General features: G+C 40.8%; 1 protein-coding gene across 2 annotated transcripts in view; it reads right to left on the bottom strand.

The window, feature by feature from the left end:
* Positions 1-26924, bottom strand: part of CBFA2T2 (CBFA2/RUNX1 partner transcriptional co-repressor 2) — a 170422-nt gene extending 143498 nt beyond the window's left edge. For both annotated transcript variants that reach the window (XM_082671225.1, XM_082671226.1), the window contains exon 1: positions 26806-26924. In XM_082671225.1, the coding sequence (XP_082527351.1) occupies positions 26806-26839 (34 nt within the window). In that variant the 5' untranslated portion in view covers positions 26840-26924. The remainder of the gene's footprint in view (positions 1-26805) is intronic.
* Positions 26925-27406: the final 482 nt, after the last annotated feature.

Here is a 27406-nt window from a genome sequence, read left to right as displayed (position 1 = left end):
TGACTCTCTATTTTCATTAAAAAAAATTTTTTTAATATGATTGCTTTCTTCTTTCTTGATACAAAGATACTGGGAGTAATCTTATGCCTAGTTTTCTTCTTTTACTTTTTCTTAACTCACAAAGAGAACAAAGTAAACAGGAGAAATGGGAAGATGCCCTACAGTAATAAAACTAGAGTTGAAAGAGGAATGGAAGGTTACTAAAAAGTACATGAATGTGAGAGAAACGTCATAATGTGAAAATAACTAGGCCGAAGGCAGTGCAAACTCCAGTGGGAAAAAGAAAAGATTAAAACACTTCCGCCCACCAGCCAACTGGTGGCACCATGAGCCCAAGTATGGATACACCTTGGTATTGGATAGAACAGACTTAAGTTAGTTCTTGGGCAAATTCCCCAAGAGTGGACATGTTAAGGAAGACTGAACATAGTTATACACACAAACCTGGCAAAAAGGTGTAAGAGTTGCTTAAGAAGCTACTTATAAGTCATAAGGTCCTAATTCTACACACAAGAATTGGGAGCACAAATATAACTTACACTTCAGTCAAAGGTTGACAATAAAGTCCTCATCTGGGAGCCTTTGATTCAAAGCAGAGGGAAAAGCAGCCAGCCGAACAAATCAAGCCAATCAAAAAAGTCTGGATTCCACTCATAATCTGCTCTTTGAAAGCTATCCTTCAAGGCCTGATTCAGATGACATTTTCCACATTCAACCTCTACTGATCATCTCTTTTATTCCATTCACATGTCTTCATCTTAACCTGTCTCAGTTACTTAAGTGCACAGGCCGTACACCTCTCAAAAGGTATCAAGCTTCTTAAGATATGAAAAACTTGTCTTCCGAAGAACTCCTAGCTCTCTGCCTTTCATGAAAAATATAAATATATTTTGTTTGGTTTTTAAAATCTGGATAAATCACAATATCCCAAACTCAGAAGAATAAAATTGAAATGACCAGAAAACACACACTAATAAAACATGTACAAATTACATGAGGTATATATAATAATTGTATCTAGAAGATAAAAGAGAACAATTTTAGTAAGGCTCCTGGATTTAGCAAACTTTACCAAATATACATACAAGCTAGCTCACAATGATCCCACAAGTCTTGTAATATAGCTGAGGACTTGAACAAAAAAGCAGCTTCCTGTCAACTGATCCTATAAAATTAGGAAACACTGGAATGATCACACACTCAGATAATGACAAGTGTGGAGATCTGCTTTATTCAATTGTGGAGATGTGCATCATTCAAAAGCACACCTGCACTCACCTGAGTATGTAGCTTTGTGGCCCAACTCTTACCCTAAATATTGCAATGCAAGCTAGATGAGTAAGATGGGAGAACTTTCTAAGCCCTCCAACCACAAAGAAGCAGACTGAGCTAAATTCTTCTCAAAACTGTATTCAGAGAACAGTCCTCCTTCACATGGAAATATAGCTTTAAGATGTATACTTCCTTTAGTACACTAAATTTGAAATTTTTATTTGACCTTATAGAAAAAAGGCAGGAGTATCCACAATAATCTATCAATATCCTGTAAGAAGCTAATTTATAACTCTGAATTTGGTTTGTTGACAATTTAAAACTTTTAGCTTTGCCATAAAGTAAATTTATTCATCAAATAGATGTTTTGGTTTCATTAAAAGCTATCTTTGGGAGTTCCATGGTGGCCTAGTGGTTAGGATTCGGCGCTGTCACTGCCATGTCCTGGGTTCAATCCCTGGTCAGGGAACTGAGATCCTGCAAGCTGTGTGGCACAGCCAAAATATATGTATACATATATATATATAAAGTTATCCTTGGGGCAATGACTAGAAATTCTCCAAAGAATATATACGAGTGGACAATAAACACGAGGGACTTCCCTGGTGATGCAGTGGTTAAGACTCCGTGCTCCCAACAATGCAGGGAGCCCAGGTTCGATCCCTGGTCAGGGAACTAGATCGCACATGCATGCCGCAACTAAGAGGTCGCATGCCACAACTAAGAGGTTGCAAGACGCAACTAAGAAGCCCTCGAGCTGCAACTAGCCTGAGTGATGCAACTAAGGAGACCGCCTGCCGCAACTAAGACCCAGTGCAACCAAATAAATAAATAGTTTAAAAAATAAGTAAATAAATAAACACGTGAAAGGATGTTCAACATCATTAGTCATTAGGGAAATACAAATCAAACCACAATGTGACACCACTTCCAACCCACTAGATGGCTATAATAAAAAAAAAAAGATAATAACAAGTATTGGGGAGGATGTGGAGAAACTGGAATCCAAATCTACTGCTAATGGGAATGTAAGATAGTTAGCCACTGTTCCAAAGTGATCTGGCAGTTCCTCAAAAAGTTAAACATAATTACCATATAACGCAGCAATTTCACTCCTAGGTATATACCCAAGAGAACAGAAAATGTATGTCCATATAAAAACTTATACACAATGTTTATAGCAGCATTATTCTTAACAGCCAGAAAGTTGAAACAAGCCAAATATCCACCAACTGATAAATATTTAAGTAAAAATGTGGCATACCAGATACTTGTTATTCTCGGTAGTTGTGTTCCATAAAGCTGCTGCAATCACTGAATGAGCAAATATTAAACCATTGCTACTAGGGGAAATAAATACAGGGTTAGGTTCCTTCAAGCCTCTGGTCATATTTCCATCAATGGATCAATATATAGCCTTGCTTTACGTGTTTCAGTTTAAAGACATCTTATTCAATATATACTGCTGACTCATTAACACTGAACTCATTGCCAAGAGCAATATTAATTCATGCCTGAACAAAGCTTATTTAACATACATATATTCTCCTTAAGGCACATCACAGTCTTCTTATCTTAGGAACACTAGACAGCGCTTCAGTGCTATACTTGGGGGCCATTTTAAACAGTAAAATCACCAACAAAAAGCAGAAAGCAGAAAAATATGAAAATGTGGCACTATACAGACCACGAAAAGAACCTGTCTGCAGTATGACAGCTGAAGCAAGAAGGCAGAGAGTTACCTTGTACAACTTCAGATGGGAATGTGAGTGCTGGGCAACGCAAAATTTTCACTACTCTGCTCATGTCCACAAAAGATCACCTCGTATTGTTTTGGGGATACATAAATTTTAGCAAGTAGGCAGTTTCACACATACAGAAATCTGTGAATAATGAGGACTGACTCTGTATCATACAGTGAATATTATTCAGTCATAAAAAGGAATGAAGCGCTGATATATACTACAACATGGATAAACCTCAAAAACATCGTGCTAAGTGAAAGAAGTCACAAAAGGCTTATTACAAAGTCACAAAATATTGTATTTTTCCCAATTTTAAATACTGACAAGTAATTCAGAAAAGAGTTATAATGAAAGCCAAATAAAGAATATTTCTAATACTTTATATAATATACTCTAATACTTTACAGACAGGCAAATCCAGTGACAGAAAATAGATTAGGGGATGGGAAAGGGGAAAATGCAGAGTGATTGTTAATGGGTATGGGGTTTCTTCTGAGGACGATGAAAATGTCCTGGTATACAGTGGCACTGGTTGCACAACTCTGTATGTATACTAAAATTCATTAAATTGTACACTTTAAAAGAGTATAGTATGTGAATTATATCTCTGAATTATACCTATTATAAAGCTGTTTACAAAAAAAACCCATTATTTTCTACATTAGTTTCTGACTTACACACAGCAATCATACTTATGACTTTCTTTTCAAATTAATACAAAAAAAATTGTGCCTTATACTATCACCTGGGTGTAACTTAACCAGTTCACTTCTAGCAAAGCAAGCATAAAGTCAGCCCTCCTCTAAGTGCACAATTCTCTCCTATTAAGACAGAGCCTTATTTTTTAAGTGTGTAATGGAACATTTAGATAAGAAAAAGAAAAAAAAACACTTAAAATGAATTTGCAACAAAATTTTTTAATTTGAAAATGAGAACATTTGCAAGTTTGTAGCATAACCATCTAAACAAGTTCCAGAAGAAACAACAACAACAAAGGGAGAGAAATATTATCAATCACTCAAAAACCCAGTCTGAAAACCCTTTAGATTCCAAAGCCGAACCCATGTAGATGGTTATGTAATCAACAGAGTGAGGAACCCACCTCTCTGTTCAAATCCTGATTCTGAATTCCAGCAAGCTTTCAAGGATCCAAAAGTCACAGTATTATGAAAAAGGGAACAAAAGAAGGAACTTTTAAAAAGTCATCTAAAGGTCACCTAGCCTACCTAGGTTCCACATCCTTCTTTCCTACCCAACCAAGAATTCAGCCCACATAACTCATGGCAGGACAGTTTTGATTTTCTTAATAAAAGATCTTACTTGAGGTTTATTAGGAAACATTCCAATTTTCATTAAATGCCAACCATGTGCCAGGCACAGAATTACACATAATTCTCTGAATCAAAAAAGTTAAAAATACCTGTACAGGGGCTTCCCTAGTGTCGCAGTGGTTGAGAATCTGCCTGCCAATGCAGGAGACTCGGGTTCAAGTCCTGGTCCGGGAAGATCCCACATACCGCGGAGCAACTAAGCCCGTGTGCCACAAACACTGAGCCTGAGTTCTAGAGCCCGTGTGCCACAACTACTGAAGACCACGCACCTAGAGCCCCTGCTCTGCAATAAGAGAAGCCACTGCAATGAGAAGTCCATGCACTGCAACGAAGAGTAGCCCCAGTTCGCCACAACTAGAGAAAGCCCACACGCAGCAACAGACCCAACACAGACAAATAAATAAATAAATAAATAAATAAATAAAGTTGGGCTTCCCTGGTGATGCAGTGGTTAAGAATCCGCCTGCCAATGCAGGGGACACGGGTTTCAGCCCTGGTCTGAGAAGATCCCACATGCCATGGAGCAACTAAGCCCAAGCACCACAACTGCTGAGCCTGCACTCTAGAGCCCGCGAGCCACAACTACTGAGGCCCATGTGCCTAGAGCCTGTGTTTCCGCAATAAGAGAAGCCACCGCAGTGAGAAGCCCACACACCGCAACGAAGAGTAGCCCCCGCTCGCTGCAACTGGAGAAGGCCCATGCGCAGTAGTGAAGACCCAATGCAGCCAAATAAATAAATAAGTAAATAAATTTATTTTAAAAAACCTTAAATTATCTTTCTCAGTGCCAACCCAAAAAATATATAAGCAGTCAAATGTACACTTTTGTTTACTTTTGCTGATGCTGTTGTACTGACCAAAGGCAACACCTGTGCACAGGTAAAACCTGTGCTTAAATGTACGTGACTGGAGAGAGCCGTAGCTGAGGAAAAGCAATCAATTAGCTCTTCTCCAAAGTCTCACCAGCTGTGTTTCCCTGATGACACAGAATCTGTCCACCTGCTCCCACAGATGGCACAGCCGCAGTTAAAGTAAAACACCTGGTTCTATACATCTATTCCATGCAGCTGGTTAGAACAATCCTAGCTGCAGATCAGGCAAGCCCAGATCAGCATTTTCATCTAATTGCCCAAATTAAGACTGTCATTCAACTATAGGATGTTAAAATATGCCTTTCATCTCCAAAACACAAATACAGCAATGTTAAAGAAGTTACAATAATAATGCCAAAGAACTGTTAAAAAGTGTGACAGGGGCTTCCCTGGTGGCACAGTGGTTGATAATCTGCCTGCTAATGCAGGGGACACAGGTTCGAGCCCTGGTCTGGGAGGATCCCACGTGCCGCGGAGCAACTAGGCCCGTGAGCCACAACTACTGAGCCTGCACATCTGGAGCCTGTGCTCCGCAACAGGAGAGGCTGCGACAGTGAGAGGCCCGAGCACCGCGATGAAGAGTGGTCCCCGCTTGCCACAACTAGAGAAAGCCCTCACACCAAAACTAAGACCCAACACAGCAAAAATTAATTAATAAACTCCTACCCCAACATCTTCTAAAAAAAAAAAGTGTGACAAAGCTAGATTACAAATTTGGTTATCAATAACCACTTCCCAAACTACTTAATTTAGAACATTTAGGGACTTCCCTGGTGGCGCAGTGGTGAAGAATCTGCCTGCCAATGCAGGGGACATGGGTTCAAGCCCTGGTCCGGGAAGATCCCACTTGCCGCAGAGCAATTAAGCCCATGCTCCACAACTACTGAGCTTGAGCTCTAGAGCCCACGCGCTACCACTACTGAGCCCGTGAGCCACAACTACTGAAGCCTGCACGCCTAGAGCCCGTGCTCCGCAACAAGAGAAGCCACGGCAATGACAAGCCCACACACTGCAACAAAGAGCAGCCCCTGGTCACCACAACTAGGGAAAGCCTGCGTGCAGCAACAAAGACCCAACACAGCCAAAATTTTATTTATTTATTTATTTATTTATAATTTTTAAGAAAGAACATTTATAGGAAGATAATCCTAGTAAAATGAGTTCATCATCTCCCAGCAGTCATCAGTGCTTTATATTAAGAATGGTAGTGTCAATAATAGTAAATGTACTGAATGATGGATAATGCCAAATAAACAGCATGTGAAAAATGAGAATTTCTTCCTAGTTTTATGCTTAAGAAACTTTACAATTTAGAGATTTTTTTTTATTTTTCCCACAGGACCTTAAATTAACTTAACCTCTACTTAAATCCCCAAAGGAATTTTCTCCCCATTAAGGAAGATTCACTGATATTGGTAAACTAAAAACAGTGACTATTTCCTGAACAAATAAATAAAAACACTCATGAGGTGATAAATGATTTTATGTCACAGTCCTGAGTTTGTTTGAATGTTCCAAGCTACACTTTTTAGAATATTTTGATAACTTATGGACAAAATGGTATGAAATAGTGAAAATTAGGGATGTCCCAGGAATAGAGCGAACTACAGATATGAGAGCTTGGTTACGCAAAGACAACATAGCATTACCTGGTATATAAAATAAAAGGCAATCAAAGTAAAGATGTATTCCTTGAGCAAAAAGTAAAGTCAAACATCAGTCCCTCCTCCTCCCTACCTTAGTCAATTAATAACTAATCTCTCTCCTAGTACTTTCTCAGACATTATCATTTATCACTTTTACCACAAAGTGTCCTATATCAAAATAATTTTTCCTCCCTGTAACGCTTTCTCCATTTAGATTTAGACGATCTTTGTCAGGTTTAGACACTCGGAAGCAGTGTTTCTGAAAGTAGTCTTTAGACCACCTAAAAGAGAATTACTTAGGAGGCTTGGTGAAAACGCAGACGCCTGACCCGACTCCAAACTCCAGAATTTAAGTTTCTGGGAGGTGAAGTCCCAGAAGCTGCATTTAACAAGCCTCCCAGATGTTCTGGATGCACACCGAAGTGTACACGGCATATAGTCATTTTTCCCTTCTTAATCATTATCTTAATAAGCCTATGTTTACCAGTTATTTGGTATTAATTCACCTTCATTACTCTGGAATTCTGAGATACATACAAATTCATTTCCTGTTTGGTTTGTCCTGTTTCCAGGAAGAGCCTACTTCATTATCTCCCCAATATGTCTACCTAGTCTACTGACTGGCCCAGAGAAAGTCTTATGCAAATATTAACAAAATGGGAATTTAGTGAGTACATCATTAAAAGTTAGATATTAAAAGCAAAATGCTGCAGCAACATGGATGGACCTAGAGATTATCACACTAAGTGAAGTAAGTTAGACAGAGAAAGACAAATATATGATACCACTTATATGCGGAATCTAAAATATGATACAAATGAGCTTATTTACAAAACAGAAACAGACTCACAGACATAGAAGACAAACTTATGGTTACCAAAGGGGAAAGGGGGTGGGAGTAGGATAAATTAGGAGTTTGGGATAGGCAGATACAAACTACTATACATAAAATAGATAAAAAAACAAGGTCCTACTGTTAGCACAGGGAACTATATTCAATATCTTGTAATAAACTATAATGGAAGAGAATATGAAAAAGAATATATATATAACCGAATCGCTTTACTGTACACAAGAAACTAACACTGTAAATCACCTATGCTTCAATTTTTTTAAAAACCAATAAATAAATAAATAAAAGCAAAATGCATAATCTGTCTTATGTAATAGTTTACACTGGTGGAAATTATCACCAAAATACCTTATGGTATTAATGAGCTGAAAACTGGCAAGACTTCTATGACCTAGGCCTGGAGTTTGATCCACCTGAGGCTTTTCTTCTCTATGTCATCAATAGCGGAAAGGACCTATTTTCACTTCCAGCACAGTTCTGTCTAGTTACAGGTTCATCAATTCCTTTTTCTTTTTTTTTCTTTTTTGTCCATTAATTCCTTTTTCTACCATCAGACACATGGAGAGACATCATCTCCTACAACTATAGGTAACAGGTGCGTCTGCAAAAGCCAATTGCTCCAAAATGGACGACCTTGCACTTTCTGAGAACAGGTAAAGGATTTGAATGATTCCTGGCAACCTCATGAAGCAGTTGATCATATATCTGCCTTTTTTAAAGAGCATTTGGAAAGTTCTCTGAAATGAAATGTGTGATCCCTTTAAAGGCATCTCACTACTAACACTGAACAAATCAATACTGAATGTTGCAATCGTTCATTAAACCTGTTCCAAGGTACTTAAAATAACAGAAGAGATAAATGTCTTTGCTCTTATTTAAAGCAAAGATCTGACAGAACGGTTTTGAGGACTTCTCATCTGACTGGAAATTACAAAGCCTCTGCAAAATATTATGATTCCATTTATAAAAAACATTATACATTTGCGTATTACAGATGTCTGTAAAGGTATTCCAAAAAGTCTGGAAATACACACAAACTTTCAGTGATGAGGTGAAATGGAATTTTTACTTTTTACTGTAGTTTGCTATAAATTTTTTATGAGAATGTCTTATATTACTTTTGTAAAATATCTTTCAAAAATTATAGTGTTGAAGCAGAATACTATACAATAAACTATCATAGATTCAGCATAGCAGAGAAATGGAATATGGTAGCTAACAGAGTTAGCCTGTATGGTTCTGTGGAGTTAGGACTTGGGTTCAGGTCTTGTTTCTACTATCTAACCAGAGAGACATGCCCTGAGTGTCAATTCATTATCCATGCAGCCTCTGCTTCCTCAGCTGTAAAATGGGAGATAGCAATAGTACAATTCATAGCCTATTGTGAGCACTGAATAAAATAATCTATGTGAAATCCCCATGTAAACCATTATTTTTCAAATTAGGTACATATTACAAATATGCTATAAAATATAATGTGAAACACTGTGGTTAAAGCTTTCTTTCTTCAGATAATTCACAATGTACTTAATAGTCATATAGAGCTTCTAAGGTCACTATGGCAATGATCATTTTACACAAGAATAACAGACAATAGAAACTATGGTAGACTAGATTAAATCTATACAAAGTCTACTAAATTTCAGTCACAGATCTTTCAAAGAAGTACCCAAGAAACTTCTCAATAAATTCCTAATATTTGGGGACATCCCTGGTGGCGCAGTGGTTAAGAATCCGCCTGCCAATGCAGGGGACACGGATTCGAGCCCTGGTCCGGGAAGATCCCACATGCCGCAGAGCAACTAAGCCCGTGCGCCACAACTACTGAGCCTGCACTCTAGAGCTCGCGAGCCACAACTACTGAGCCTGCGTGCTAGAGCCCGTGAACCACAACTACTGAAGTCCACCTGTCTAGAGCCGGTGCTCCGCAACAAGAGAAGCCACCGCAATGAGAAGCCCGCGCACAGCAATGAAGAGTAGCCCCCACTCGCCGCAACTAGAGAAAGCCTGCGAGCAGTAGCGAAGACCCAGCATAGCCAAAACATAAATACATGAATTTAAAAAAAAACTTTTTTAAATTCCTAATATTTTACTTCCTTATCAAATAGCTCTCACAAAAACAGAAGGCTGCATAATCTAAATTCCAAATAATGAGCTTTATAAGTATTCATATGATAAAGAGAATTTATATGTTCCCTCTACATCACTCCAAAGGCCATGTTAGGTCCAACCTCTATTTTCATTCACCAAGTTATTTATTTTTTACTTTTTTGGCCATGCCATGCGACTTGCAGGATCTTAGTTTACCAACCAGGGATTGAACCTGGGCCCTGGCAGTGAAAGCGCAGAGTCCTAACCACTGGACTGCCAGGGAATTCACCCACTATTTTATTTATTTATTTATTTATTTATTTAAATTTATTTGGCTGCATAGGGTCTTAGTTGCAGCATGCGGCCTTCTCTCTAGTTGTGGCGTTCAGGCTCCACAGCGCGCAGGCTCAGTAGTTGCTGCGTGCGGGCTCAGTAGTTGCGGCGTGCAGGCTCAGTAGTCCCACAGCATGTGGGATCTTAGTTCCCCAACCAGGGATCGAACCTGCATGCCCTGCATTGGAAGGCGGATTCTTAACCATTAGACCACCAGGGATGTCCCACCCACCATGTTATTTATATATCCTACTGTCTACTCAACATCTCTAGTTGGATATTTAATAGATATCTCATATACAAAATGTCCCATATCAAATTCTTGGTTCTCCATCCCAACCCAAACCTACCTGGTGACTTCTACCCTCTCCCCAGTCTTTCTCAAATCAGTAAATTAGCAATTTAAGTCAATAATCTTGGAGTCATCCTTGACACACAAACTTCCCCCTGCCAAAAGCCAATCCACTGGGGCAAATCCTATCCGCTGCACCTTCAAAACATCCTGAATCCAACTATTCCTCCTTACCTCCACCATTAATATTTGATCCAAACCACCAACCTCCCTCTTTGGCCCACACCAATAATTTCTTTTTTTTTCTTACTTTTATTTATAATAGTTTCTGAATTCACATTCCTGCTTCCACCCTTGCCCCACCAGTGTTTTCTCCAAGAGCAGAGTAACCTCTTTAAAAAGTAAAGGAGATAGGGACTTCCCCCCAATGCAGGGGGCCCGGGTTCGATCCCTGGTCAGGGAACTAGATCCCACATGCATGCCACAATAAAGATCCCAGGTGCCACAACTAAGACCTGGCGCAGCCAAATAAAAAAACAAAACGAAAGGTAAAGGAGATAATGTCACTCCCTCTGCTCAAAACCCTCCAATGGTCTCCCACATCATTTAGAAAATCCAAAATCCTTTCCTTGACTCTTAAAATCCCACATGCTCTGGCCCTGTTTACCTTCTGAGATTCTACCATTATTGCCCTTACTCACAATGTCTTCAGTTTTACTAGCCTCCTTGCTGTTTTATGAATATATCAAGCATGTTCCCACCTCAGGGCTCTGACGCTTGCTATTCCCTTTGCCTGGACTGTTCCTCTCCCAGATATCCACATGGCTAGCTTATCTTCTTCAGGTCTTTGCTCAAATATCACTTGATCAGAGAAGTCTTTCTTAACTACTGCGTCTAACAGCACTCCCTACCACCCTCCTCTCTCTGTCCAACATACCTGCTTAACACTTTATCACCACCTGAATATATTAAACATGTGTGTATAAAATATATTTTTCATCACATTAAATTTCAAACTCTATGAGAGGAGACTTCCTTTTGTTCACTACTGTATCCCTGATACCTATACAAAGTAGAGGGACTCAGCAAAATGTTAAGACTGGTGAGGATGTAAAAATAAATGAAATTCACACAGATTGCTGATACAAGTATAAACAGTACAACATCTCTGGAAAATCTTTTGGCAGTATACACACTCAATGACCTTCTAATTACACTCCTAGGTATATACCCAACAAAAAGTATGTATACCCAAAGACACAGAAGAATGTTCTTTGAAGCATTATTCCTAACAGCCAAAAACTGGAAACAAGCTTTTGTTCAACTGGGCAACTGGGCTCGTGAGCCACAACTACTGAGCCTGTGCGTCTGGAGCCTGTGCTCCGCGACAAGAGAGGCCGCGACAGTGAGAGGCCCGCGCACCGCGATGAAAAGGGGCCCCCGCTCGCCGCAACTAGAGAGAAAGCCCTCGCACAGAAACGAAGACCCAACACAGCCATAAATAAATAAATAAATAAAAGTTGTTGGAAAGAAAAAACAGACTTGGTTCAAGACAGGCATCATCTTCTTTATGAAGCCTTTTTTGAAATACATACATACATACATGCACATGCATTAGGTCAGATGCCTATCCTTGATGGTTCTTTTTTTTTTTTTTTTCCTTGATGGTTCTTATCATGCTATTATTACTGCTTACCATTCGGTACTCAAACATCAATCTGCTCCTCCCTCCACCACTGAACGACTTTTAAATTTCTCCAGTGCCTTAGAATTCTCTTTATATTCCCCAGAATCCAGTACTAAGGGCTCAATAAATATTTGTAAAAGTAAATGAGTATTTGAAATCAAAAGTATCTTAGAAAATCAATGACTTTTAGTCACTGTAATGATAATTCATTAATAGTCCACCTTCTAGTATAATTAGCTGTTTGTCTTCTTTCCAGTAGAATACAAATATTAGGTCCCTCAAAAAAATGATTCATTGAACTCAATTACCAAAGTAAAGAGAACAAAGAGACCCAAGTGGAAATGGCAAGTAAACTAAAACAATACACCAAAAAAAGGAACATTCATGTAAAAATAATCAGGAACTGATTTTAGGATTTCAAATTACTATTTAAAAACTATGGTTTTAATGGAAACTCTCCTTATTTACCAAATCACTCCTCAGAATCCAACAGCCACAAAATTAGCATGTACTATTTAGAGACCTATAGAAAGCTCACAGCAAGCCAAGTGTTGATGTCCACAGCTACAGCTATGTGCTCAGTGGCTGTGAGGCATGTTTGGCATCCCATCTCCTTCCCAAGAAATTCACTGCCTCCATCGATTGAACCAGAATCTTTGCTTCACTATTTCCCAGTACAACTCTCCCCAACAGCATCAATTACAAGGGGAAAAGATGGACAATCATTGTCCAAACTTAATTAAAATCCAGTTGTCAAAGCTTTCATTACAAGAGCAATCAACAAAGTTTTAGGACAAAGAAGGAAAGACAAGCTGGAAGATATCTGAGGACTGGGACTGAATCTAAACCACCTTGGCAGCCCCACAGCAGTTAGCACCATCCCTGTACCTAACAGCATCACAATACAGTTGTTAAATGAACAGCTTCACTGAGACTAGGAAGGGGATTTTTACTTTATCTGTATTGTTTAAGTTTCTAAAATATATTCATGCATTACAAAATCACTCATGTAATAACAAATAGTGTCCAGAACATGCTTTTACAGTCCCTCAATTGATTCTCATCTTGTCAGGTGATTACCTGTCAGGTAGATAGAGACGGTATGGCTATCCCCATTTCACAGATGATAAGACACTCAAAATCCAAATATGAATTGTCCAAAGCTGCACTGCTTCTGAGCTGAAGGTAGAAGGAAACATTGGGAAGCACCCATGTCTTCACTTGCTACACTTCTAACTAAAGAGAAACAGAATGTCCCCTCACAGATCCAACTCTCAAAAACCCACACCCCTGCATTCTAGCTGTGTGACAGTGAGCAAACCACCTGACTTCTGAACCTTATATGAAATAAGAGGAAGAGAATACTACTACCTACCTCACTTGATTGCTGTAAAAATTAGATAATGTGTGAAAATTGTTCTGAAATATGGTTGGTTGATATTATTTCTGTTAATGATATATAAATAAGAAATGACCAGGACTTCCCTGGTGGTGCAGTGGTTAAGAATCTGCCTGCCAATGCAGGGGACACAGGTTCGAGCCCTGGTCCAGGAAGATCCCACATGCTGCGGAGCAACTAAGCCCACAACTAAGCGCCACAACTACTGAGCCTGCGCTCTAGAGCCCACGAGCCACAACTACTGATCCCGTGCACCTAGAGCCCATGCTCCACAACAAGAGAAGCTACTGCAATGAGATGTCCGCGCACCACAACAAAGAGTAGCCCCTGCTCACGCCAACTAGAGAAAGCCCACCCGCAGCAACGAAGACCAAATGCAGCCAAAAATAAATTAATTTAAAATAAAATGAACATGCTGACTCTAATAGAAGACAAACTGTGTGAGACTCTACATTATAAAACAGAGAATATGTGTTTCATAAGTAGCAACTAGACAACCAAAATTGATTTCACCCAGATATACTGTTTCCTTAACACCTAATTCTAAAACAAAACAAAATGAAACATCCAACAAGCAAATGGAACTCTCATACATTACTGTTTAGAAATGCAAAATGGTAGGGTGCAGCCATTCTGAAAAACACTCTGAGGGTTTCTTATAAACTTAAACATGAAATTACCATAGAACCCAGCAATCCCACTCCTCTTTACCCAAGAGAAATAAAGACATATGTCCACAAAAGACCTGTGCATAAATATTTAGAGTTTCATTCAAAATCATCAAAACAGGAAAGGAAACAACCCAAATGTCCACTAACTGGTAGACAGATTTTTAAAAAATCATGGTAAAGAGCTTCCCTGGTGGTGCAGTGGTTAGGAATCCACCTGCCAATGCAGGGGACATGGGTGCGAGCCCTGGTCCAGGAAGATCCCGTATGCCATGGAGCAACTAAGCCCATGAGTCACAACTACCGAGCCTGTGCTCTAGAGCCCATGTGCCACAACTACTGAAGCCCGCGTGCCTACAGCCCGTGCTCCGCAACAAGAGAAGCTACTACAATAAGAAGCCCGTGCACCGCAACGAAGACCCAACGCAGCCAAAATAAAATAAATTTAATTAATTAATTTTTTTAAAATATCATGGTACATCCACAAAGTGAAATGCTACTCAGCAATAAAAGGTTACTACAGATACAACATGAACAATTCTCAAAACAATTAGAGTAAGTGAAAGATATCAGATACAAAGGCTATATATTGTATGGTGTCATTTACATGACATGGAACAGAGAGAGAGAGAGAGAGAGAGAGAGAGAGAGAGAGAGAGAGAGAAACCACTAGAGGGACAAAAACCAGTATACTAGTCACCAGGGGCTGCTAAATGAGGGGAAAGGAGCACGAGGGATCTTTTGGGAAAGAGAAAGAAAAAAGAAACTACTCCATTTACACACCTGGGGAAAAAAAGGAATACTTAATTATCACAATATTTATGCTCAATTTGGTTCAGTATTCGCTTAAGAAATTTTATCTAAACCACCTAACAACTGCTAGGTTAAACCTCTCTGTGGAGGTCTTACAGGGATGCCATGTTTTCAAAGAAACCATTCTTTTTTTTCAGTCAGTATTGGGAGAAGCTCATTGGTAACATCAAAAGACGGCGTACTTCTCTTTTCTAAGGAATCAGAATTATTTTGACAGTGCTCACTCTGGTAGTCACCATTATTTGACTTTCATTCATCATCCCCTACTTCATTCCTCCTGTTCTCCCTGTTCCAAAACCCCCAAAAGGGAAACCTATAGTTCTCACCTACAAATAAATGAGAAATAAGCAACACTCAAATTCCTTCTCTGGAGTTTGAAAGGCAAACCACTCAGTAGCAAATCACTCTGCCTTTTTCACAAGAAAAAAAAAAAAAAGGAAAATTTTCACTATGTGCCAAAACCAGCAAACCAACAGCTGCAAATTACTACAACCATATAAAATTTAAAAACTATTCACCCAGGGTAAGGAAGACACTCCATGGCTGAGAGTCAATCAAATGCGCTTCCAAAAGGTGAACAGAAATACTGAGATTTATTGGGAATTCCCTGGCAGTCCAGTGGTTAGGACTCAGCGCTTTCACTGCCGTGGCCCAGGTTCAATCCCTTGTCAAAGAACTAAAGTACCGCAAGGCACCGAATGGCCTAAAAAAAAAGTATACATCAAATTTCTGTAGGTTGAATTACATCTTAAATCATTGAGGAGCTACCCCAAAGTAACTTCTATACACAATACATTGACCATATACCCTCAGACTAAAAACAAACAAAAAAACCTGTAATCAAAGAGGTTTACAAACTGAACTTCACGGTAACATGGGTTAGCAATCTTGGAGCTATATATTTATATTTATATTCTAGGTTTGGGCAAATAAGTAAAATATATTGTGGATTATGTGAGTCAGGCTTACAATCCCTAGGTAAGAGAAAGGACTTAAAAATATGGAAAGGATAAAGGCTAAACGAAGTTTGTGGTATTGGAGGTATTAGTCTGAACACACAGTTCTGAAACCAAGTACCCTTATCAAGATTATGATTAATCTATCCAAAACTTTATTCCCTTTCTTGTCCCCTCTGACCTCAATCCTGTGCTAACTGAACACTAATCAACCATAGTCAGATGAGTAAAACTGCTATTGTTGATAAAAGCATTAACGAACTAAAACTGCTGTTATAAACATTATCATTAACATACAAACTCAGGTTGTTCCTCCAGCACAAGTTGAGCTAACAGACCCCCGAGCCATGGATCACTTTGGCTGGAGAATCGTAAACCAGAGACGTTCTGACTCCCAAAACTACAATTAAGAAATGTCACAGGGCTTCCCTGGTGGCGCAGTGGTTAGAGTCCACCTGCCAATGCAGGGGACGCGGGTTCGTGCCCCGGTCCGGGAAGATCCCACATGCCATGGAGAAGCTGGGCCCGTGAGCCATGGCCACTGAGCCTGCGCGTCCGGAGCCTGTGCTCCGCAACGGGAGAGGCCAGAACAGTGAGAAGCCCGCGTACCGCAAAAAAATAAAAATAAAAAAGAAATGTCACAGAAATGTCACAAAACGAACATTAGTCCCAGCCTCTTTGTTCTTCCCCTTTAAAAGAAAAAACCCTAACTCAAAGACCAGGTGGGTTTGGATCCGACTCCCTTGCTTGGCGCCCTGTAATAAATCCTTACTTTGCTGCAAACTACCACTGTCAGAGTTTGGCTTTCTGCACCATGGACACAGGAGCCCTTTGCTCAGTTTCAGTTTTTATTACATGTAGATAAAAATAGAAATTTAGATATATGCATGTGTATATATGTATGTGTACATATATACATAGATTTTTTAGCTCTGCCCATTAAAAGGATCTGGAAGCAATAACATCCCATAGCAATGAGCACATACAACAACCACATCTTGATTTCTAAATAATTTTCTCCACTAACAGGAATTAGGAGAGAAATATCTTGGAGAAATGACTGATTCCAATGCTCAGGTAGGAAGATAAGCCTGGAATATCTCTTTTGCGCCAAAAAGTAAGGAAGTAGTCCAAGAATGTTGGGAACTTGTCAAAAGCTAGCTTGAAGGGGTTCCCACTGCCAAATCTGGGACAATGTGAAAAACACAATAAATAATGATGGTAACAGATTATAACCTGCTACATAAAATAAGAATCCACATTGAGTTGGCAAAAAGGTTCATTCAGTTTTTTCCGTAAGATGGGTCTAGTAGCACTTAGCTGTCTTTAACTTCATTCCAAACAATTTGTTAGACTGTATGTGACAGCTGTCATATCAGTATGTATTTAAAAAAAACTTATCAAAGTTGGTGAATTTTTGTGTAGCCATTTTAATATTGAAGGTGGAAGAAAAAAGCAACATTTTTGGCATATTATGCTGTATTATTTCAAGAAAGGTAAAAATGCAACCGAAATGCAAAAAATGATTTGTGCAATGTATGGCGAAGGTGCTGCGACTGATCGAATGCGTCAAAAGTGGTTTGCAAAGTTTTGTACTGGAGATTTCTCGCTGGAGGATGCTCCACGGTCGGGTAGGCCAGATGAAGTTGATAGCGATCAAATCGAGACATTAATTGAAAACAATCAATGTTATATGACGCGGGAGACAGCTGACATACCCAAATATCCATATCAAGCATTGAAAATCATTTCCACCAGCTTGGTTATGTTCATCACTTTGATGTGTGGGTTCCAGATAAGTTAAATGAAAAAAACCTTGACCTTATTTCTGCATGCGATTCTCTACTGAAACGTAATGAAAACGTTCCGTTTTTAAAACAAAATTGTGACAGGCAATGAAAAGTGGATAGAGTACAATAATGTGGAACGGAAGAGACCGTGGGGCAAGCAAAATGAACCACCACCAACCACACCAAAGGCCAGTCTTCATCCAAAGAAGGTGATGTTGTGTATATAGTGGGATTGGAAGGGAGTTCTCCGTTATGAGCTCCTTCCCAAAAACCAAATGATTAATTCCAACAAGTACTGCTCCCAATTAGAAAAACTGAAAGCGTAACTCAACAACAAGCGTCCAGAATGAGTCAACAGAAAACACATAATCTTCCATCGAGATAATGCAAGACTGCATGTTTCTTTGATGGCCAGGCAAAAACTGTTACAGCTTGGCTGGGAAGTTCTGATTCATCCGCTGTATTCACCAGACATTGCACCATCAGATTTCCATTTCTTTTGATCTTTACAAAATTCTCTTAATGGGGGCTTCCCTGGTGGCGCAGTGGTTGAGAGTCCGCCTGCCGATGCAGGGTACACGGGTTCGTGCCCCGGTCCGGGAAGATCCCACATGCCGCAGAGCGTCTGGGCCCGTGAGCCATGGCCGCTGAGCCTGCGCGTCCGGAGCCTGTGCTCCGCAAGGGGAGAGGCCACAAAACAGTGAGAGGCCCGCGTGCCACAAAATAAATAAATAAATAAAGTTCTTAGTGAAAATGCAAAATGTATCTTTTATTTTTACTTAAAAACCGAAGGCAATTTTTGGCCAACCCAATACATACAAATAAGGGTTAGAAAATGCTCTGCAGTACAATATTAACTAAAAAGCAAAGAATAACTCATAGAAAATCACAGCACAACTATCAGAGTAATAACTGACTCAGGCAAACATCATCAATAAATGCTACCACCAATGGATAAAAGTTTGATGAAGGGACTTCCCTGGCGGCGCCGTGGTTAAGAGGTTAAGAATTCTCCTGCCAATGCAGCGGACACGGGTTCGAGCCTTGGTCCGGGAAGATCCCACATGCCGCGGAGCAACTAAGCTCGTGAGCCATAACTCCTGAGCCTGCATGCCACAACTACTGAAGCCTGTGCGCCTAGAGCCCGTTCTCCACAACAAGAGAAGCCACTGCAGTGAGAAGCCCAGACACTGCAACAAAGAGTAGACCCCGCTCGCCACAACGAAGACCCAACACAGCCAAAAATAAAATATAAATACATAAATAAAATTTTTTAAAAAGAACATTATTGGAACAAATGGCAAAATTTGAGTAAAGTCCGTATATTAGATAATAATATTGTATCAAATCTGTATTGCCTGATTTTGGTAAGTATATTGCTGTGGTTACGTAAGAGAATGTCCTAGTTTATTGGAAATATACATTACCTTATTTATGGTAAAGAAGTATCACAAAAAAAAAAAAAAGTATCACATTTGTAACTTACTCTAAAATACAGTTCCAAAAAATAATATGCATGTATAAAAAGAATACAGAAAATATAGTAAAATGCTGACATTTGGGGAATCAAGGTGAATGGCATACAGGAATTTTAATAACATTCTTGCAACTTTTTCCTAAGTTTGAAATTATGTCAAAATACAAAGTTTGGAAAAAAAAAGAAAAAGGAGTAAAAAAAAAAAAAGTGGTTTTTGAAATAATGTGATCACCACCCTTGAATATGTTTGTGTTTTTCTAACACAGTATGGTGTAATATATTTAAGAAGAGATGACAGTATAGTTTAAACCACTGAGGCAGACCAACCCATCAAGGGAAAATTAAGGAGGAGCTTATGAAAACTATAGCTCCTGAGTTCCCAGCAGCTCCAGGCAGCTATTGGATGAATGCCAGGGGAGCTAAGACCATCATCACCTCGTCCCCTACCTCTCCTTCACCACTCAGAACTTGCCTCTCCTAAGCCACCTCTACCTTTAATCTCGGCCATAAAGAGAACTTGCTTCTGCCTGCCTCCTCCCTGTGAAGTTGACTCCACGTCTCAAGAGGGAAACAAAATGAATCACACTTTCTCAATATTAAGGACAAAAAAATCCTGCCATATTTTTGGTGGATAAAAGTCCACTAGTGGACTTCAATGGTGGCACAGTGGTTAAGAATCCGCCTGCCAATGCAGGGGACACGGGTTCGATCCCTGGTCCAGGAAGATCCCACATGCCGCGGAGCAACTAAGCCCATGCGCCACAACTGACCTTGCACTCTGGAGCCTGTGAGCCACAACTACTGAGCCCACGTGCTGCAACTACTGAAGCTCACATGCCTAGAGCCCATGCTCTGCAACAGGAGAAGCCACTGCAGTGAGAAGCCCACACACTGCAACCAAGAGTAGCCCCCGCTCGCCACAACTAGAGAAAGCCTCCGCGCAGCAACAAAGACCCAAGGCAGCCAAAAAAGAAAAAAAATCACTAGTATTTTAGCTTTTATGGGGGTTGGGGAGGGGGAGAGGTTGGATAGTGGTAAGCAGACAGTAAACTAGCTAAAAACTATATGTGAATTAGAGGAATTGGTGATTTTGATTAGTGTAGCTCTAGGGATATAAGGTAAAAATGAATAAATCTGTGCTATTTCAATGTCTGTTCTCATGTGGCTTTGAAAAATTAAAAGCAGGCAGGACCTCTGCATGAAGATGGTTAAGTTAACAAAGGAATAAGGGAAACATCTGTAGGAGAGGAAAAGGTCAAAGTAGTGTGTCAAGGGAGCTGTGCTATGCCTGGTATTAACATTTCACTTGAGTTGGTCGAGAGGTCAGATTACATATTTGTTGCCATCAGCTAATTTAATTGAAAGGTCTAGCCAACTCCAAAGCTATCAGTTCAGACAGAAGGTTACCTAGCTCTGAGTTACTCTGAATTTTACTTCGATTTCTGCATTTAATTACAGCAATACAAAATAGAGGGGTAGAATCATATTTTAAAGAGCCACATTCCAAAGTAAAGGTTCACTGCATAGTCCATATACTATATTTGATGATCCATATTTGACAGCTCCTCACAGGGCCACGTAAAATTAGCATGGACATTTCTTGGGCTTTTGATGTTCATTGCCATCATCTGCTTCACTGCTAAAATCAGGAAACATATGGAATGAATTGGTAAAATATGCTGAGAGTTTCTGCTGCCTTTTTGTTTTTTGTTTTTAATTCATCACTAAGGCCAATTCAGGATACCTCTAAACAAGACCAAGATCTAATATAGCAATCTTTAAATCATATCCATCCACAGAATATTTTAGATGTTAGGGAAAGAAAGTTGTTGAAGAAAACTGATGGGAAATCAAGTATATTCAGGGAGCACTGGTATCCTCGGGAACACATGTCTAAAAACCTCTAGCTTACCTGGTAAAAACAAGGAGCCACGTGATAGAAAGTAAAAAATAGTGGGTTTTGGACTCAGATCTCAATGAATTCAATATCAGGACTGAACTAAGTGGGAATAGTGTTATCTGCTGCTGATTAACTGTGTGACCTAGGGGAATTTATTTAACTTCTCTGAGCCTTATTTCTTCGTTTGTAAAACAGAGATACTAACTCCCTCTCAAGGATGTTCTAAGAATTACATGAGATAACATACATGAAAAGTGCCCAGCAGAAAATCTAGCAAAAACTTTTTTTTAAAGAATTAAACTGGACTTAAAGTCAGATTCAGTTGACATATCTGCTACAGACTCATTTTACAAGTTTAATTTATGATACCCCAGCTCCTATAATTTCAGATAGCCTCAAGGCCTTTGAGGGGCCAGAGAGAGAAACCAGAGACAGAAGCAAAAGCTACTTAAGCAGCCATAATAAAACCCAGAGACAGGCTGTACTAGCTCATATTGCACATGGGGCCAGTCAATACAGTGCTAGTAGGCCCTAATCCTACTCAAGCAGAAACTATAACTAGGGCAGAGATTCTCTCTCAGCCTTCAAACTTACAGCGATTTTAAGTAAATCTTTACAATTGAGTGATCATTTTCTATAATGAGGTTCAAAACAATACTCTAAAACTAAGGATTGGGCTTCCCTGGTAGCGCAGTGGTTAAGAACCCGCCTGCCAATGCAGGGGACATAGGTTCGAGCCCTGGTCTGGGAAGATCCCACATGCCGCGGAGCAACTAAGCCCCTGTGCCGCAACTACTGAGCCTGCGCTCTAGAGCCTGTGAGCCACAACTACTGAGCCTGCGTGCCACAACTACTGAAGCCCACACACCTAGAGCCCGTGCTCCACAATGAAGAGTAGCCTCCACTCGCCACAACCAGAGAAAGCCTGCGTGCACAGCAACGAAGACCCAACGCAGCCCAAAAAAAAAAAAATTTTAAATTAATAAAATAATTTAAAAAAACCTAAGGATTGAAGCTAAAACTGGCAGGTGAGAAATCTTACTTCCCCACCTCTTTCCTCCTGCTTTCCTTACCCTGGAGGAAGTATGAACTTAGTGAATTAATTCATCTTTATCCTAGTGCTACATTCAGTATACTATCATATAAACCACCCTTCCTGGGACTTCCTTGGTGGTCCAGTGGTTAAGAATCTGCCATCCAATGCAGGGGACATGGGTTCAATCCCTGGTTAGGGAACTAATATCCCACATGCAGCGGGGCAACTAAGCCCACGTGCCGCAACTACTGAGCCCATGCACTCTAGAGCCTGCGCACCACAACCAGAGAGAAGCCTGCACGCAGCAACGAAAGATCCTGTGCGCTGCAACTAAGACCTGACGCAGCCAAATAAATAAATAAAAATCCATCCTAAAAACTAATAAATGTCCCTTAAAGGAAAACCCTAATAATTAAAAACAAATAAATAAATAAACCACTCTTCCTGTCTAAAAGCTTTCAGCAGCTACCTTAATGTTAATAACTCTGGCTCTGCAGTCACAAAAGATCTAGATTTTAATCTGGGCTTGGTCATTTATTAGCTCTATGACATCTGAGTCTATTTCCTAATCTATATAATTTGTAAAATAAGGATATATAATCTAACTAAAAGAGCAAAGGATTAAAAGGCAAAAGCTGAGTATAAGCTTGGCATGGTATCTGTCCCAAAATAAACATTCAATATTAGTTATTATTACTATTATTATTAGGCAGGAGTTATCCTCATTTACAGATTAAACAAACAAACAACTGAGTCTCAGAGGTTGAATAACTTCCCAGTAGAACGGGGCCTCAAACTCAAAGTCTGCCTCCAAATTCTGCTTTTTCCATTATGCCAAACAACCTACCTCATGTACATCCCTGCCTTTTTAAACAGGCTACTAACTGCAATTTAACTAGTCTTGATTGTGTGGTCACAGATTATGGGTGTTTTTAATCTTATTCCATTTTTTTTCATATCCAATAGTTTGGGAGGAAAATGACTGAATACATCAATGTGGCATAGCAGGTAATGACCACAGGAAAGGATGAGACCCTCTCATTGGGGGTAGTATCCTTACCTGGGGTAGCCTCTCTCCTCTCCAAGTGCATTTGTTGCTTTAAATCTGCTATGAGTTGGGCTCGGTTAAGTACCCTGAGACTAGTGACAGTACCTCTAAGCCTGAGGAACAAAGTGAAGACACACTTTCCAAACCTAGAAGGAGCAATCATGCACGTAGAGAGAACCACCTTTAGAACAGCAATCTTCAATCAAGGGACACAGCTAGTCAGAGACAACATCCATAGGAAGGGAGCAGGGTAATTCAATTCCATAACCTCAGGTGGGAAGGAAACTAGTTGATGTAGTCTAAGTAAGTCAGCTTCCCAGGGTGGGAAAGGACGGAGAGTAGACCTAGAGGAACAAATAGAAGGCATCTAATTCAACCTCAGAGAAGTCTTTCTGGTGCACTTTCTCATCTCTTCTTTCATTCTAATGGGTAAGTGCCAGATAAAGAGAGAGTTACTGAACATGACAGTTCTCACTCCTTTTGAATAGTGATGCTTATCTACCGTAAAATATTTGTGAGCTTTTCATTAATGAGTATGGTCACTTATCATTCCACTTGTAACTGTTCAGAATTCTTTGTAGGTTCAAGGATTTACATACCTTTCTCCACATTTATGGACTTCGCACTTACCTTGCTAGGCAAAATAAAATCACAAAAATGTAGATACTATTATAACCCTCAAGGAGCTTATATTTAGGGGTTTACATTCTTAGATAACTTAAGAAGGCAGAATGAGTGCCACCAGAGACGAAAGAGCTGTTGTGCTTTGAAAATGAAAAGTTCTAGAACAGGCTTCCTTGCCGTCACAACCGCTAGGAACAACTCCAGCCCAAAATCACTTATCTATTAACAAGGTATACAAGTTTCAGTCAGGTTCCCTGCAGGTCCAGATCTGGAGAACTACTCACCAAGTCCTCAAGAGCCTCCCAGTTTCCACTCTATACCCTCAGCCAATAAGGTTCAAGCCTCATCCTTCTGGAAAAATCTCTTCTCCTTCTTAGGCCTGGTTCAAATGTCACCTCCTTACCTGAACCTTACTTGGACCCTTGAAGAACACTTAGTTGTGCCTATTCTACATTCCCAAAAGCCTTTGAAAACTTAAAGCACTTTATCATTACCCATGTACTTGTGCAGGACCCCTACTAAATTGTGAGATTCCAAGTCGTCTTTGTATCCTCAGCCACTAACAGCACCCAAACTAGTGTGTCAAGCCCAGTGTAAGTACTTTACATATATTAAGATATACATTATACCAATATGTACATATTATCAATCTTCACAATAAAACTGCAAATGAGATGATAGGAACTCTCATCATTTCGATTTTACAGATGAGGAAAATAAAGTGCACAGAAAGGATAGGCAGTGCTGAAGGTCTCAAAGCTAGTAAGGATTGGACCCCAAGATTTCAACCTAGGCACAACTCCAGAACTGAATTTCAACAGACATCATGGGTTGAGGGGAAGGTCCGACTACAAGATCAACGGTCTCCACCATAGGGGGCATTGTTACCATTCACACACTTGGGTGTAGAAAGACAATACTGTAACTTCTACTTATATATGTTTTAGCTCATCCTTTTGTAAAATGTCTATTTTTGCACATTATAAAATATACATAATACAGCCTACACTGTAATTTAAAACAAACATTCACATAAATGTGTGTGCATACTCAACCATATTTACTGATATAAAGAACACTAAAAACATCTGAGGCCCTACTCTAGACCATTTCCCCAAGGGACTCTGAGCTCCTGTATTCTCTCTACCTAGTTTCAGTTAAAAACATCAGCCAATCAAGACTATAGGTAAGCTTCCAGAGGCAAGAGTCTGCTCTTACTCATCTATGGAAGCCCTACATCAGCACAGGGCCTGGTGCTTAGCAGATGGTCAATGCTGAATCTAACTGTATCATGAGAACGTCATTTTTAAAAATGCTCTCAACATTTTAATGCAACTTACTATTACTTCCAAATTAAAAGAAAAAGCATACTGAGTACATTGCTTAGGAATATAATAAAGAATTCTCTTAGGAACACTATAAATAAACGAATAAACAAACCTTAGTTACATAACAGAACCAAAAAATTGGACTTTAGGGTTTATTTTAAACTGAAAACTGCATAAAAGAGATTTGGGCATAAAAAATTTAACTTCAGATAAAAGGTCCTTTCAGTATACAGAGATAGTGTACCTTTGTCAGACCTAAGGGTCACCTCTGTCTGCCTCTCTTTAGTTATAAGCTCCAAGAGGAATGGATCAAACCATTAAAAACAGCAACTGCAAACTTGACCATGAAGAAGCATTAGCTGGGTGCACCTACTTTGCATTTCTTCAATCCAATATTTAAGGGCCATCAAACAAAGAAGAGAGGCTGTGTAAAGCCTCCCCTTTATGTGTGGAAGCTCCTGTTCCTCAGTTTCATCCTCTGCAAAATGGGCATACGCAAATACTTAACTCTTAATTACATTACCAGAGTTAAATGAGAGAAAACATGCAAAATGGTTTTATCTGTTTCCTCATTTAAGGTCTCTCTCCCCTCCCCCCAACTAAACTCAAAGCTTGAGTTTGGTCTATCTAGTTTGATGCTGTATTCCCAGGGCCAAAATGGTACTTTTTACTTAATAGATGATTTAATAAATATTAAATGAATAGAATGCAAAATGACTGCTGCTCAAAAAATATTGGCTATTATGACTATTGTAACAAGAAACAATTAAAATTTTATTGTTATTATTAAGAGACCCACCCCTCTTCCAAGGATCTCACAATTCTAGGCAGAACAGTAGATAAATGCTGAAAAGGAGAAATGTGGGTAAGAAAAACAATTGGATCATAAAGCAGGACTAATCTAAGACAAAATTAAAATCTCGAACACACACACAACCAGAGCCCAATTTCGAGTTTTTTCGAGTGAGGTTCACCCTGGTTAAGGTTTTTCAGCGACTACAATAATGACAGTTTTCACGCTTGTGTATGTGCCAGAGTCCGTGTCAAGCCTCCTAACGGGCCTCACAAAACCCAGAACCAGGGTGGGGAGGGGTTGGAGATGCTCTTCACACCCTCATTTTGCAGAAGAGGTAACTGAGGCTCGGAGAGACCCAAGGTCACAGCCTGTAAGTAGAAGAGCCGGACTGTGAACCAAGGCAGTCAGACCCCTGAGCCTGCACTCGAAAGGCCCCTCAAAGGGGCCATCCTCGCCTCCTCCACCATCCGCCACACATCCGTCGAAATTGGGCGTGTGGAATATTTCTCCAGGGCCGGACTTAGTGGCCCCGGCACAGGGAGAACAAAACAATTCTTGTCCGCGGGCAAGTTAGATGGACACCGGCCCGGCCGGGGCTCCGAGGCCGCGGTCCCGACAGACTCGCGCACGCCATGAGCTCCGAGCCCTCGAGCGCTGCAGGAAGAGCTCTGGCGGCCGCAGGAGCCCGGGAAGGCCCGGCCCGCCGCGTGACCTTGGATCCGCCGCCCTTCTTGGGGCCTCAGTTTACCACCCTGGCCTCGTGCCGGGTGCCTCTCGGGAGCTCGCGCCTGTGGAGCCGCAGGCCTTTACACGCCCCCCTCAGCCGCCCGCCTTCCCGCCCCGCTTACGCTGGAAGGCGGCCGCTCCGGGGACGCCCACCATCGCCAAGCGCCGCCGCCCCGCACCTCCTCCTCCACCCGCGGCCCGGGTCCCTCGCGGGCGCCGCTGCGGGAACCTGTAGCAGCCAAGCTCGCCGACCCCAACGCCGCCGCTGCTGCCGCCGTCACCACCGCCGCCGTTAGGCCGCGCGCCGCCCCGCCCCCAGTTGGCCCCGCCCCTCCCGCTGGGCACGCCCCCGCCGCGCGCTCTCGCCCTCCAGACAAACGCACGCGGAAGCCCGGCCCCAAGATCGGTTCCTACTAAACCCCGCCCCCTGACCTGCCCCGCCCCTTCCGCGCGAACCTACTACCCTATCCCGGCGCATCCTGCTTCTCAGTCCTGCTCCTCTGCGTCACGCGCACCCATCACGTGCACGGCCCACTCTTCATACACAGGGATTCCAACTGTGGCCAGGGCAGCTGCCTGGGCCCAGAGGTCCTAGGGGGCGGGGCCTAGCGGGCAGGGCACAATGCTCTACCGGAGTCGTCCAGGTTAAGATCTGGTCGCCTTTGCGCGTGTCTTTGGACAAGTCACTTCCCCTTTCTGGCCTACAGTTTTCCAAATGTCTAA

Source organism: Grampus griseus (genome assembly GCF_964374135.1).
Source record: "Grampus griseus genome assembly, chromosome: 14".
Classification (NCBI taxonomy): Eukaryota; Metazoa; Chordata; class Mammalia; order Artiodactyla; family Delphinidae; genus Grampus; species Grampus griseus.
The sequence above is the reverse complement of the archived record's forward strand: the minus strand, read 5'-3'. Positions and strand labels throughout refer to the sequence as shown.